At 38.4% G+C, this 16294-nt stretch overlaps 1 protein-coding gene across 5 annotated transcripts in view; it reads left to right on the top strand.

Annotated features, from left to right (window-relative positions):
* Positions 1 to 15525, top strand: part of kank1a (KN motif and ankyrin repeat domains 1a) — a 247208-nt gene extending 231683 nt beyond the window's left edge. For 4 of the 5 annotated variants that reach the window (XM_060841121.1, XM_060841130.1, XM_060841147.1 and 1 more), the window contains 7 exons: positions 1271 to 1504; positions 2388 to 2475; positions 3749 to 3968; positions 6554 to 6696; positions 8737 to 8937; positions 13635 to 13733; positions 14600 to 15525. In XM_060841121.1, coding sequence (XP_060697104.1) covers positions 1271 to 1504; positions 2388 to 2475; positions 3749 to 3968; positions 6554 to 6696; positions 8737 to 8937; positions 13635 to 13733; positions 14600 to 14662 — 1048 coding nt within the window. In that variant the 3' untranslated portion in view covers positions 14663 to 15525. The remainder of the gene's footprint in view (positions 1 to 1270; positions 1505 to 2387; positions 2476 to 3748; positions 3969 to 6553; positions 6697 to 8736; positions 8938 to 13634; positions 13734 to 14599) is intronic. The other variant, XM_060841139.1, reaches the window with a different exon arrangement.
* Positions 15526 to 16294: the final 769 nt, after the last annotated feature.

Below are 16294 nucleotides of genomic sequence, written 5' to 3'. Positions count from 1 at the left end.
CTGAATTGTGCCAACGCAGGAGGCCCTGAATCAGACATCAGAGCGTGGAGAGTAAGTGAGAGGCCTTGGGATCCATGACCACAGGTTCTTGAAGGTAGCAGAAAAGGTAGTTAGGGTGAAGCGCTTTCCTTCATTGGGCAGGTTATAGAATAGGAATGCTGCCTCTATATAAAACACTGCCTAGACCAAAGCTGAAATTTTGTGTACACTTCTGGTCGTTGTATTACAGGAAAAACATAATCACTCTGGAGAGAGTACAGTGGAAATTTACAAAAATGTAGCTGAGGTTGTAGCTGTGGGGTAAGATTGGGTAGGTTTGGGTTGTTTTCCTTAGAATACAGAAGCTTGACAGTTATGTTAATTGAGATGTGGAAAATTCCAAGCAGCCTCGATAGTGTCAATAGAAAGACCTGCTTTTCCTAGCAGAGATATCAATAACTACAAAACTGACTTAAGATGACCATCAGGAGGGGATATGAAGCTTTGTTGTTTACTCAGAAGGTGATGAGTGTCTTGAATTCACTGTTGGATTGATGGAAGATGAAACTTCCAACTTGATCAAAAGCTACCTGGATCTACACCTGAAGAGCTGTAGACCACAAGGGTATGGACCAGGGACTAGGAGACGAGGTTAGAATATATAGACAGTTGGATGTTTAGCTTGGTCAGTGCAGACACAATGGGCCAAATAGCCTCTTTTTGTGCCATAACATTTATTTTGTTCTATGTCAGGGACAGGAGAGGGTCTCTGGATGTGTTGATGTTTAGGGAAATGAACTTTGGATTTACCTACTCTAGTCTAGAGGTAATGATGAAGTGAAATCAGAACATTGCAAGCAAACTTTCTTACCATTATTGCCAATGGATGGAGTGGGAAGCAGAGACCAGCATCTTTTCTGATTGTGAAGAACGAGTGACGTGTAAATGTGCTGATATTCGTTTAATTTTCCTTTCTGTGTAAAGTAGGTTAAGCAATTAATTTTTCTTACGCGTAATTGCTGAGAATTTTCCAGTGTTACAGTGCCACAGATACATGAAAATGTTGTACGTGTCCCTTTTAGTTCTGAAAAGTTATGCTCCATCTAATAGAAGTTTCATTTCAAAACAGTGGGCTGTTTGTGTATGTTGGCACAATGTTTGAAAATAATTTGTACTTCCTTTTACCGGGAACTTAATTACAGCATGTTTTTTGGCTGCTTGTCAAATGTAGTGTTTTGGCTAACGTTTAATGTGTTTACCCAAAATTAATCAAATAATTTTATTTTCTTAGGTATGAGACCACGTCCAGTGACGATTCTAGTTCGGATGAAAGCTCAACTTCTGAATCAGATGATGAATTTGAGGATCAAGTGTATTCTAAGGACGAAGTTGAGATTAATCATGAAAAGCTGCCAGAGGGCCCTGATCTGTGTCAGACTGAAACCGCAAACATATCGAATGAGAAAGAGATTGCAGTGTCGGGAGGAAGTGAAAAAGAAGCTGACAAAGTGGAAATAAGGGACAAGTATAACCAGTTTCATGAGAAATATCCAATTTGTATGAAACGAAATTTCATGTGCATGGAGACCAGATAGTCATTTAGAAAGATAATACAAATCCCAAAGTACTACTGTTTCTGATGTGCATCCGATGGTTCATTTTCCAGTAACTTTTAATTGCAGACGAAAACTCAAAAGTTCTTTCCCATCCACTGCTAACACATTTGTCATAGGATCATACAGCACAGAAACAGACCCTTCGGTCCAACCAGTCCATGCTGAACATAATCCCAAATTAAACTAGTCCCACCTGCCTTCTCCTGGTCTATATCCCTCCAAACCCTTTCCTATTTGCGTACTTATCCAAATGTCTTTTAAATGTTGCAACCATAGCCACATCCACCACTTCTTCAGGAAGTTCACTCCACACGCGAACCACCCTCTGTATAAATAAAGTTGGCCCTCATGACTTTTTAAAATCTCTCTCTCCTCTCAACTTAAAAATATGACCCCTAGGCTTGAAATCTTCCATCCTAGTGAACAGACACCGATCATTCACTCTGTCTATACCCCTCATTATATAAAACCTTTTATAAGGTCATCTCTCAACCTCCTTTGTATTATTAATATTTATCACATTTCCTTGAATATATTAATCTGAGCTGTTACTTTAATTGCAAGATATAAAGGAGAATTGGGTGGTTTTATCCTTAGGAGAAGGCAAAATACAAACTGCCCAGGGTCATTCCTGCTTCAGTGAATTGTTATTGTCAGAAACCTGGGACCAAATTACCTGCCTTCTGATTAACTTGGGGAGTAGTGAATGAGGCAGATTTGCTAATAAAAGAAAGGGTAATGCATTTTTTTGCTCTCAATAAATATATTTTGTTTATGCTTTTTAAACAATAGGTATGAGTTAAGTGAGAAGGTGTTGTCGGCTTGCAATATCCTGAAAAAGCAGCTCAATGATCCAAAAGCAATGGCAAGCAAAGAAGTGGTAAGCTTAAGTTAAGTTTCAGTGTTCTTCCAAGATGATACAGGACATTTACAAATGTGCAAGTTTAAATGCATTTCAAGAGCAATATGCCTGTGCATCTTCAATTGATGCTGTTTCCACAGTAATGTAATGTAAAAAATGTGGAGCATGGTTCCTGGAAATATTTAGAATATGTGGATAAAATAGTATAAGGTGCTTTTAAAACAAATTAGATTTGAATACACTTTATAGCCCTTTTGCAATGGTCTTCCTATAGAATCCAGCAACCAAGGATGAATAGCAATATTCATTATATTGTCGAGAATTTTACTGGATTCTGATTAGATTACATTCAATTCCCTACAGTGTGGAAACAGGCCCTTCGGCCCAACATGTCCACACCTACCCTCCAAAGATTAATGCACCCAGACTCATTTCCCTTCTTTTACCCCTGACTAATGCACCTAACACTGTGGGCAATTTAGCTTGTCATTATTTGGAATGGGGGAGGAAACCCACACAGACACTGGGAGAATGTGCAAACTCCACACAGACAGTGGCCCAAGCTGGGAATTGAACCTGGGTCCATGACGCTGAGAGGCAGCAGTGCTAACCACTGAGCCACTGTACCACCCCATCATATTTGGACATCAGAGACGATATATATTGTACTTAAATTTAAGAACTTAAGCTGTTAAGGTGGATTATATATAGATGGTGGAGCAAAATGTAGTCTATTTCAAAAATAGTGGCTTATCTATTGCATTAGGTTGTGGGAAGATTCAGAGAATATGTAAAACATTTGCATTTATGGAACAGATTTTCTTACATTAATTTGATTTTTCTAATGACATTTTAAGATAATTCATCCATATGAAACCTAATTTAAATGTTGGAGACCCTTCTTTTCTTTCATTTGTCAATTGCAATTCATTATGTGTTTAACAATTTAGTTATTGATACTTAGATTTTAATTGGGTAGGTAAGACCTTGCTTAACAGTAATATAGTGTACTGTGCTCTATTTCAATCATAAAGGTTATCAAAATGATCCATTCACTCATTGTCTTCATGTAATCTTTTGAACTCTTTCATGGGATGTGGACAACATTGACTAAGCCGATATTTATTGCTATCCTAATTGCCCAGTGAGTGGCCTTCTTGAACTGCTGCAGCCTTTGTGGTGCTGTCAGGGAAGGTTCTTCATAAAGTTTCATGTTATTTAATCCTGAAGCTACTTATCACCAAGTGGAGTGCTATGTTTCTTAATATAGAACTTGATGTGAATTTCACAGAGACTTTGCCTGAACAATATTCAGCATGAATGGTTCCGTGTATCTAGTCAGAAGTTGGCAGTTCCCACCATGGTTGAAGATTACTTGGCTGGATTCAGGGAGATTTCAGCAGAAGTCCTGAAATATGTGGTCAACATGGCAGATGGAAATGGAAACACAGCCCTTCACTACAGTGTGTCTCACTCAAATTTTGAAATTGTCAAGTTGCTTCTGGATGCAAGTATGTTGAATATCTTAATTCTTTGCATGTTTGTATTAATGCTGCTGACATTATTTTCAGAAGGTTGATGATGTACACTGTGTTTGTAATATAATCTCCATTACTAAGCATCAAGAATATCAAGGTTGTGGGATAGGGCACATCTCTGCCCTTGAGCATGCTAAGTAAAACCCCTGCTCTGAAGTATGAATAACATACAACTACCAAGAAAGGAATAATTCCATCTTTGCTATTTGTGGCATCTCTTTGAGAGTCAACAATCACGTGTGTGACAGTTCTCTGAAAGGCAAATTGTCCAAGGCAGGTAGCACTCACTGGGGTAAAAAAAAATCACTTTCCGGGTTTGGGCAGACTAACCGAATGGAAGACAGACACATCCCAGGGATAGCTTGTGTGCTGAGATATCCAGAAATCCAGTCAAAAACACATTGGATGCTTGCAAGGCTAACATGAAGATCCTAAATGTTAAACTTTGTATCTGGGAAACAATAGTCAATAAAGGAGGAAAATTATGACATTTAATCATGAGCTAGAATGCACTACCCTGTGGTAAAGGCGTCAACCCCAAAAACCACAATCCACAACAAGGTTAGCTGCATTAGTTAGAGGTAAAATGTAGAGTAATAGGTTTGAGGAATGGGTCTGGGTGGCTTACTTGTTGGAGGATTGGTGTGGACTTGTTGGGCCGAAGGGCCTGTTTCCACACTGTGGAGATTCTATGATAACTAGCTCCTATCTAAAACCTGCCTCTCATGAAGATTGGTCTCTTCAGTCATTTGCAAAAGTGCATCACATGAAACTAGCCCATCCACACTGGATGTGCTGGATACCTTAGGCAGAGGAAAGGCCGCTGATGGTGAGAGATGTTAACACAATTTGTCATGAATGCTAAAAATCTCTTTCAAACGTCTACACTGTTTTGAAAAAATATCCAGCAGCAAATATGAATGATACTGTTTTAAAGACATGCTGTTCTACTGATTTGAATATTTTAAAATATTTTAGATGATTTAAAATCTTTTTTTTAAAGAAGGCAGGACAGGTTATCAGTATTTGGTGTTCTTGCTTGATTCATTGTGGTATCTCGCACCAGATGTGGCTTCAGCGATTGAACATTTTCTAATGCTTGCCCCACCGGGTTTTACAGCATGATATGTCATGGCTGACATTTCAGTGTTAAGGAAATAAATAAATTAAATGTCAAGAAGTCAGTCTTCATTTTTGAGTGACAAGTACCTGTATTATGGAAATTTATTAAACAGATTGATGGATAGGCATATGCTGTCCTTTCTAAACCCAACTATCTATTCCATTCTTGTATCTGACATGGCAGGACAGGCGAAAGGGAAAGGGAAATCCATACTGATGGAACAGAGACTTGACTATTGTTCTAAGAAGCTAAAGATACAGTATGCACCTTTTGGATTGTAAAACATTTTTGGTTCAAATTATTGGATTAGTGAGAAATGTGTCTTACTGTACACATGCTGGTTTATCATTTACTGTTTATGCTTCACATTGGAAATGTATCTGGTGAAATGGCTTGTTTTCTAAGTGCAAGAGTATTGGGCCAGAATTCACTCTGTGACAAATTAGCCTTTGTTTTCCATGAGCTTTTGCACTGTAAGTTACAGGTTAATTGTAGCACGGTGCCCTTAGGAGTTACAATTGTGCAGCTCCTTAATCAATTAAATTGAAAAGTGTTCAATGTAGTGCAGTAATATAAAACAAACAACTGCAGGTGCTGAAGATCTGAAACAAAAACAGAAATTGGTGGAGAAACTCAGCAGGTTCAGCAGCATCTGTGGAGAGAAAACAGAGTTAACATCTTCAGTGCCCTAAAGAAGTGTCACTGGACTCGAAACATTAACTCTGCTTTCTGTCCACAGAGACTGCCAGACCTGCTGAGTTTCTCCAGCAGTTTCCTATTTTTCTTTCATGAGTAGCGCAGATTGAAGCAAACACGAAGTTAGAATGATAAATTCATTATCAGACCGGGCGTCAAAAGCAAAATAGAGCTAGAAAGAGAGGTTGGATTAAGAGAGAGAAAGAAACAGTACAGGAAAAGGAGCTAATTGGTAATTTCTAGAAAGCTGTTGAAATGATACTTCACACCGGAGTTAGTTTTCACTGCCAGAGGGGTTTGGAAATAATTAAGATGCATAATGTTGTTCCAAAGGTACTTAGATTGAAAAATACAAAGTCCTAAGAAAGCTTTCTATGGTGAGTCTAGTTCATATTTACTCTACAAATACAGACCTTCTAATGCTAATTCAGTGTACTTATTTGAGCAGCAAGATGGTGAGATGTCATTTTCATGAACTGCAAATAAAACAGCGCATCTCCAACAGAAAGGTCCCGGTTTTCATGTTTAATTACACTTTTCCCCTTTGCTTGAAGTTACTCTTTGATTGAATAAATAAATATTATTAGCTTCTCTTTTATTTAACCTCATTGAAAGTTAATCAAAAATGTGCCTTTCACTTTGTTGAATAGCTGGCTTTGGAAAGAGTGATGTGGTTTAGCAAAGCTTTCTGTATTGGTTTGATGGTGTTTCAGGAATTAAGGTGTTCTTTTTATTACAGACATCTGCAATGTTAATCAGCAGAACAAAGCTGGCTATACTCCCATTATGCTCGCTGCTCTCGCTGCAGTGGAAAATGAAAAAGACATGAAAATTGTGGATGAATTGTTTAGTCAGGGAGATGTAAATGCCAAAGCCAGTCAGGTTTGTAACATCTCTTCTATATTGTGACAATTGTTTTAAGAAATCACTCTAACTTTTAATTTTAACTTTTCTATTCAACTTAAAACCCTACTTAATAGCCTGCCTCTTGTTTGCTATGTTTACATTATAGTTGTAGATGGTGATGTGCAGCAATGTTGGCTTTCCCACTCTACTCCATTGGAGGCCAACAGCCTCCCCCAGACCATTTGGAAGGCTGTTGGTCATCATACAATTGGAGCAACAGGGAAGCTCTGCAATAATTTACTGTTTGTGGTGTGCCTGAAAAGTTTAATGCATCTGACCATGAAAGACATCCACCTCCATAGTTTCAAAGCTCAGTGGCAAGGCTCTGTTATAGACAGGAAGGATTCTTAGTTTTTTGCTACCATTGAGCTCCTTCATATTGTTATTGGGTTAAGACTCTGAACTCCTGCAGTGAAGGCACCTTCTCGCACTTGTCAGGGCCATGAGTGACTTATGGCACTTGCTGAAGCCTTCGAATTGACGTTGAGTTGCCCTAATTGTCCCTCAACTATAAAAAGTGGACCCGGGTGGGAATGCAATGGGAAGCTGACTTGACGACATCTTTCCAAATTTGCTCTTTCCCTACTTCCACCCTTATTCCTCCCTCACAGCTCCCTTTCTCACAAGCTTCTGTTATCATCAAATTTGGATGCATTACCAGTAGTCCTTTTATCTAAGTCATTTAACATAGACTATAAATAGCTAATGCCGTACTGGTCCTTGTGATGCTCTATTCATAATTGTCTGCTAAAGATTAACAAAACTATTCTGACTCTTTTTTTTTCTAGGTACAATCCTATATCCATGCTAACACTTTATCACGATCCCCAAGAAATCTTATCTCACGCATCAACTGTTCACATGGCATCTTAATGAATGTTTTTTTAAAAATTCAAATACATTGTATCCAATGATTTTCCTTATGTCTATCCTGCAGGTTACACTCTGAAAGAATCTAGTCAATTTGTTGTAAACCCATGCTGCCTTATCTAATCATTCTATAATTATCATTTCTATAATTATCCCGATGACTGGTGTCGAGCTGACTGGCCGTGGTTCACTGTTTCCTGCCCCTGTTTTTTCTTGTTGTCATTTTACATTGGCTACTTTCCAATCCACTGAGACCATTTAAGAATGTAGCAAATGTTTGACGATCACAACCAGCACATCCACTCTCTCTGCAACCACCTCTTTTCAAGCACTAACCTGGAGCTTGTAGGGTCCATTAGGGTTTAGGTTAACTTAGGGTAAAATAACTAATCTCACTCATCTTTTTCTTGCTTATTCTGAGTTGCTTTAATTGATTTGTGGGACAACAAATGATCTGTCAGAGCAGTTGTAAGGCAGCTATTTCCTCTCTTTGAAGAATCTAAAGCAAGGAGATATTAAAATTAGAGGTTTCCACATTCAGGAATGAAATCAGGAAGCACTTCTCCTTAACAAGGCTAGTGAAAATTTACATTTCGCGCTCCCTTCCATCCACCATGCATTAACATGAGTTCATTGAAATTTCCACATTGAGATCAACAAATATTTATTACTTATAAATGTTAAGAGTTATGCATCAAAGGTTGGTAAGTTAGATTCGAGATACAGATAAGCCCTGGTCCAATTGACTGGCTGACCAGGCTTCAATGAGTGAGTGACTTGTATTCTATCTATTTTATACATGGTCCATTGGAAAGAAGACTTGGTTTTATAGTGTTTTTTTTTATTTAGCTTTCTCTTGAAATATATTTATTTTCCTTTATTGAAATGCATCACACTGACTGACTGTTTACCTTTCTCAGTCTCCTCCAGACTGTGAAACATTTGGCTCCACATAATTCCCCAGCAGTGTTCTAATTAAAGATGAAAATCACATTGATTGACCATGCCATGTTGAAGTGTGTTGAATCCCGAGTCCTCTGTTAAATTTCTGTATTGTTTTGCATTTTCTGGTGTAGAGCTGCTTTCTTGCAGTGCATAACTCGGCCTGTTGTATCAGCTGTGAGTTTTCCTGGTTTTGTGGTTTAGGCTGGTCAGACAGCGCTGATGCTTGCAGTGAGTCACGGGCGGATGGACATGGTGAAAGCCCTTCTCCTCTGTGGAGCTGATGTCAATATTCAGGATGATGAGGGCTCCACAGCACTGATGTGTGCGAGTGAGCACGGCCACGTGGAGATAGTTAAACTGCTGCTGGCCCAACCTGGATGTGATTCTACTTTAGCTGACAGTGTAAGTTGCTATTTGATTATTTTACTGCAGGATGTCTGTGTTTGTCTTGTTTAAATTGTTTCCTGTCTATACATGTATGGACCATCTTTCCTCTCTGGATCAAGACACAGTTTATCTGATTGCTAAGTGTGATTGCACAGCATAAATTGACTTGGTGATATTAGTACATCAGATTGATCAGCTACTTCACAACCAGTCACTGATTAATATTGGTAACAGGTGGACTTGTGGGACATCAGATCACTCTTTTTGTCATCAATGAGAGAGGAAAAGCAATTAATAAAGATCAGCACTTTCAATTCATTTTTAATCCCACACCCCGCATGGAAACCACATAAATTTCCCACACTCCCACACCTACATCCTCTCAACATTATCAAGTGCATTCACAACAGTAGTATCTGCGGGGTTTATTTACTTTGTGAATCAGTCTTTCTGTGAACCAAATCAGAGTTGTGAAGAACAATATTTCAGTATTTTATATGAGGCATTCATGATATATTTGTGCTGAATTAGAAGGTTTGAGGCCTAACCTTGAATTAGCAAATCAACAGTTGCATTTATCCAGAATCAAAGTACTGTGGACATTGGAAGTCTAACATAAAAATAGCTGGCATATGCAGCTGGTCTGATGGTAACTGTGGAGAGTGGAACCGAATTAATGATTCAAGCCAATGATCTTTCACCAGAAATTTGTGTTGATTAGCAAAACATTGCTGAGATATAGTTCAGGTGATACAGCTGACCTTTGAACCATCTGAAGAGGTCAGGGAAAGGTACTGAGATTCTCACATTGGACTACTATCCTATGAGTGGAAAGTGTCCTTTTGGACTTCAGGTAAGATGATGGTTAGGCTAGGTTGTGATGAGGCGCTAGGTTGACTGTCACTGGCTAAACTCTCACAAAGAACAATCAGGAGTGAGATACTGGAAAGCTTTCCTTACCAATGAAAATTGTACAAGGTATTGCTGTTTTTGGTTTGAGGGAGAAATTTGAGGCAAATTGTAAATTACAGCAAAGTTACTTGGATACATTCTGAAAATCGACAGTTTTTTTTAATGTAAAATCTACAAAAATATCTTAACAGAATTGAAAAAGGGCAACAGATATTGGTTACTAGCAAGTTTACAATCTTGAAGGAAAATGCTTTGAAATCTATTGATTTAAAAATTGTGTTGGACTGTCCCCTAACTACTTTGAGCATATGTATAGGTTATAGAACATAGAACATTACAGCGCTGTACAGGCACTACCGACCTGTGAAACCAATCATCCATATGTTTATCCAATGACTATTTAAATGCCCTTTAATATTAGAGAGTCCACTACTATTACAGGTAGTACCTTCCACACCCTTACTATTCTGAGTAAATAAACTACCTCTGACATCTGTCCTATATCTATCACTCCTCAATTTAAAGCTATGTCTCCTCATGCTAACCATCACCATCTAAGGAAAAAGGCTCACTGTCCACCCTATCTAATCCTCTAATCATCTTATATGTTTCTATTAAGTCGCCTCTCAAGCTTCTCTCTAACGAAAACAGTCTCTAGTACCTCAGCCTTTCCTCATAAGACCTTCCCTCCATACCAGGCAACATCCTGGTAAATCCCCTCTAGACAATGCTTCCCCAGAATTCCTGTATTGCATGTTCTTCAGCTTGTCATGAAAAGGACTGGTTAAATGGAGCTTCAGAATATCAATTAAATCCATATTTACTAAGATTAGCAACAATTTTTACACTTCATAAAATATGCATGAATGAGGAACATGCTCATAAAGTAGACTATTCATTTTATTTAAATTGATCTATCAAGAGCAATCTTAAATTTGTTACATCTGTTGCAAAATCTTTGCTTTTTCCTCGAGACTATTCCAAAAGCTGCTGATTAGTTTTTATTATTTATCTATTTGCCCTATTTCTGTTAATTACGGTAGTATTTTGGGTTATCTTCATTTCTATAGCATTTATGACTTTGTGTCTTGCCTCTCAGATGCTTCCATTCCTGGCTGATAGATCAAAGGTATTGCACTAAATTATGTTTCAAAATCAAATTGTACTAAATGTTCCTATATTCTATACTTTATAAAGGATTTGTATTCTAAACATAATCACTTTGAAAACTCAAATAACTAACATCAATCAGCTATTAGGAAAGTATTTTTTGTATCTAATTCAATGTTTCACAGCCAGCCTAAACTTAAAACTTATTTCCTGTCAAGGGATAGCATTACCCCTTTTCTTTGCTAAGATCAGGTCCCATCAAATACTTAATAACAGATGGGTGGAATTCACCGGAAAAAGAATGGCTTACAATTTTTTCATCACTTTGATTTGTGATTTTTGCACTGTTCTGGGACAGCTACTTTGCACCGCTCTGTCTTAAGAATATAGTTAGTATAATCAGAGATTATATCAAGTGCACAGCACTGGTTCAGTTTAATGTTCACTTACAGAGAGGGCACAACTATAGAACATAGAACATTACAATGCAGTACAGACCCTTCGGCCCTCAATGTTGTGCCAACCTGTGGAACCAATCTGAAGCCGATCTCACCTACACTATTCCATTTTCATCCATATGTTTATCCAATAACCATTTAAATGCCCTTAAAGTTTTCGAGTCTACTACTATTGCAATTCTTGACAAAGTCAATACATAAATGTCATTTCTGTCATATGAAACTCGGGATTAATTGTTTTATTGTCACGTATCAAAATACAATGAAAAGTTTTGTTTACGAGCAGTACAGGCAGATCATAGTAAGCAAGAGATGTACAGATCAGAGGCTGTAAATAGACTTAGACAGAGGCATACAGGTTACATTGCACAGGGTGCGTGCTAAGCAAGATTAACGTTAGCAAGATAAACATTATTTTAAGCTAGAGAGCCCATTCAGCAATCTAATAACAGCAGGGGAGGGAAGAAGCTGTTGCTGAATCTGCTGGTGCTCGTGTTCAGGCTTCTGTATCTTCTGCCTGATGGCAGAGGTTGTAGGAGATCATTACCGGGGTGGGAAGGGTCTTTGATGCTGGCAGCCTTTCTGCAGCAGTGAGCCATGTAGATGGAAGGTTGGCTTCCGTGATGGTCTGGGCTGTGCGCACAAGCTTCTGTAGTTTCTTACAGTCCTAGATAGAACAGTTGCTGCACCCGGACATTATGCTTTTTGTGGTGTATCTGTAAATGTTGGTGAGGGTCCGTATGGGCATGACAAATTTCCTAAGCTGCCTGAGGAAGAAGAGGCATTGTTGTGCCGCCTTGACCTTCGTACCTATGTGGGAAGTCCAGGACAGGTTCTCGGTTATTGTCACTCCAAGAAACTTGATGCTGTCCACTTGCTCAACTTCAATTCCATTGAAGTAGATGGGAGCGTGTTCTCCATCTTCCTTTCTGAAGTCAATGGTAAAGTTCTTCAGTTTTGCAGATGTTTAGAGCGAGTTTGTTCTCATTGTACTATGTCACCAAGCCCTCTATCTCCATTCTGTATTCTGACTTGTTGTTAGATATCCCTCCTACTATGGTGGTGTCATCAGTGAACTTGCAGATGCTGTTTGTTTGGAATTTAGCAACACAGTCATGGGTGTACGGGGAGGGGGGAGGGCGGTTGAAGACACATCATTGGAGGGCTCCAATGTTGAGTGTCTATTTTCACTGATTGTTGTCTGTGGATCAGGAAACTGAGGATCCAGGTACAGAGGGCGTATCCAAGACCTAGGTCTGGGAATTTTGAGATCAATCTGCAAGCGATAATGGTGTTGAAAGTCAATGAGCAGGTGTGTGACATTGATCTCACTGTTGTCCAGATGTTCCAGGGGTGAATGCAGGGTAAGGGACATGGCATCTGCTGTTTTACATTGGTCAGCAAATTGTGGGGGATTGAGGCAGGCTGGGAAACTGGAGTTGATGTGGGCCATGACCAGCCTCTCGAAGCATTTCATGATGATTGACGTCAGAGTCACTGGGCAGTAGTCATTAAGGCTCGTTTCTTAGGTACGGGGATGATGGTGGCCTTCTTGAAGCAGGTGGAGACTTTGGCTTGAAGGAGGGAGAGGTTGAAGATGTCTGTGAATACCTCCGCCAGCTGGTCCAGGCTGGGTCTGAGTGCATGGCCAGTCGCTCTCCATGGGTTGATTCCAAAGAAGACCATTCTGATGTTGTCTGGTAACTTACCATCAGTTTTAGGAGAGCTGTCTTTCAAAATATGCATACATGAGATTTCAGTAGTGTAAATAGCTGTTTGCAGTGAGGGTTTTTGGAAATATTAAAGTCACTGTGGTTTGTTAGACATTTGGGCCATTTTCACTCTTCAACCAACAGCCCAGCTATTAAATATGCAGCTGTCAACTGCTCAGATACGGGTAACAAATACTTACATTGATGGAAAGCTGTTGTCTATATTTGTGAAACAAATTAAAGAACTAGCATCTAAGATGTTAATCAGCGTCTTTCACCCCCACCAAAAAAGGTTATTTCTGATTTGTTCCTTACTACCCATATTTCCATGTAGTTTGGTTTTACTAGTCAAAACATTATTGTGATGCAAATAAAATGCATTTTATTAATACAATAGAATTACTGGTATTTGTCAAGGATTGCTTTCAAAATAAAAGTAAAGTTGATTTTTTAATGTACACAAGGGTATGTCCATTTTGGATTCATTATGTAATTGAACACAATTCCTCCTCTCATTCAGGATGGGAGTACAGCTTTGTCTATTGCTCTAGAAGCTGGTCATAAAGATATTGGAGTCTTGCTGTATGCTCACGTCAACTTTTCTAAAGCTCAGTCACCGGTAAGTACATATTTTTTCTTTTAAATTAATAATATGATTACATCTAGGCTTAAATGACACATACACTTCAATGTAAAAAAAAGATGCTGCACTTCATATAATGTCACAGTAAAACACTTGGTTAGTTACGTTGCCTTGGTTTTACAGCAGCCTAATTTAGTTAAACTTTTTCTTCCCTTTTTTGAACGCCAGCCATACTGAAGGACAATGTTACTTGGTGTATGAACAGCTTAGCCTAACCAATGCTATTTATTCCATTTGCCCAGTGATGGGAGTGCCTGAGGTTGATGCTTTCTGTAACAGGACAGTAAGGCTAGAGCTTCAATGTGGAAAATTCTGTGTATGACCCTGTCACCGTCAGTTGGAGTTTCACCTTGTTACAGTGGGCAACTTCATCAATAAGTTTATTACAGATAATTCTAGGCAAACCAATGCATTTTACAGAGTAAGTTCTTCATCGAATGCTGTACTTAATAGTAAATGACTAAAAGCTAGATAACTGTAATAGCTAAATAACGTAATTAACAAAATGGGAGTAAAATATCCAAGTACTCTATTAGCACAGGGCTGAATGGAATTTGTATGTGTATTCAAATATTTCCAAAATTGATTCAAGCACTGAGCACAAGAATGGCTATATTAGATATTACTGCAAAGCTACAGTTAGTTTAACTAATCACAGAATTGTCATGATACAGAAGGAGGCCATTCAGCCCACTGTGTTAGTACTGGCTGTTCAAGCCAGTATCATTCCCTCATGCCAGTCCCATGCTTTTTCCTCCTGTCTCTGCATAATTGTTCAGGACATATTTTTCATTGAAAACACAATAAAGTCTAAATTTGTAAATCTGTGTATTTTTTTTTAGGGTACACCCAGGCTCGGAAGGAAAACCTCTCCAAGTCCAACAAGACGAAGCAAATTTGATTGATCCTACCTGCCATTGACTCAGTCCTTTCTATTAAGCTGCTATGTAACCTTGTTAATATTGACAGACACTGAATGTAAATGTGTGCCTGAGCTCACCAGCATAACATTTTTTTAGCAATAGTACAAAAGAGGTAGCTCTGCCAATCTACTGACCAGCAACTAAACTGGAAAGTGTTGTGGAGGCTGGCATTATAAAGTCTTCATTATACACTCAGCTTGACTATCGCCTCATCCTATGCTGCTGTTACAAGCCTTTTTTTGTCTCTGTTTTAAATATTGTCTTATCCCCCTGCGTTAGACTACAGTGAACACTGCAAGGAATTATTTAGCTTTCTCCTTTTCATGCATCCTATATTTTGTCTGTAAAAGCGTTAATTAAAACAATTGTCATGATATTAATGGCATTATTTTAAATCTCTACATTGTATTTATAATATTTGAAATTATACAATTGAGTTGGTAACGTGAAAACTTAAGTGTTGTGAGGGATGGCCCTTGTTCAGCTCTCCCTTAATTGCAGAAAGATATGGATTTTTTTTATATATCAAACAAAATCATTTGTACCTGTTCAAAATTGAGTCGTACAGTATTTTCAAACGATTTTATACATACCCAAATAAAGATGAATTTACATGAAGAATAGCATAAGTTACTATTGAACATAGCTTTTTAATTCTTTTTAGAAATTGTTTACATCATTGTATCTAATTTGGTTTTAGTGACATTTGAGGTATTATTTGTATATCAATCTGTCTTTCAATTAAAGCCTGTACATGGTTTTCTGTGCATATTTATAAAGACTGCAATCTTGTCACCTTTAAATTTGTCACGTGTGTATTTAAAAGTTTGAAGTGCCTTAGATCCTTGCCATATTTTCAGAATAAAAGCGACATGATGCTAATTCTCTTGTTTGCTTTGTTTATTAATGCCATTTTATAATTCCTATTAGAATCTGTTTCAATGGCCTGGAGTTTTGTGCTGTTCATTCGACAGAATTAGAGGGGGAGGACTGAGCAATTCCTCATTGGCTAAAAGGCTCATTCAGATTTGTCTGCAGTAGCATTGAGAGTGTTTTCAGCAACACCTGTAGCATGTAATTCTGGCTTGATATTGACAATAATGCATCCATCCCACATCCCAATGTCTGTGTTAACAGCAAAAATTTTCTTTTTAATTCATTCGTGGGATGTGGGTGTCACTGGACATTGATCGCCCATCCCTAATGGCCCAGAGGGCAGTTAAGTGTCAACCACATTGCTGTGGTGTGGAGTCACATGGAGGCCAGAGCAAGTAAAGATGGCAGTTTCCTTCGCAAATGGACATTAGTGAACCAGATGGGTTTTTCCTAACAATTGACAATGATCATCATTAGACTCTTAATCCCAGACATTTATTGAATTCAAATTCTATCATCTGCTATGGTGGGATTTGATCCTAGAACCCAGAACATTACCAAGATCTCCAGAGTAGCAGTCACGTGATAATACCACTAGGCCATTACCGCCCCTCAGTTGTTAATTGCATGAGAAATATTATCAGACATTATCTAAGTTTAATGCCATTGGCCTGAATTTTGATCTGCAGGAGCCATCGATGGGGCTTTAGGAATGGGTGAGAGTTAAAAACTGATGAA

Source organism: Hemiscyllium ocellatum, chromosome 2 (assembly GCF_020745735.1).
Source record: "Hemiscyllium ocellatum isolate sHemOce1 chromosome 2, sHemOce1.pat.X.cur, whole genome shotgun sequence".
Lineage (NCBI taxonomy): Eukaryota > Metazoa > Chordata > Chondrichthyes > Orectolobiformes > Hemiscylliidae > Hemiscyllium > Hemiscyllium ocellatum.
This window is presented reverse-complemented; position numbering and strand designations above follow the sequence as displayed.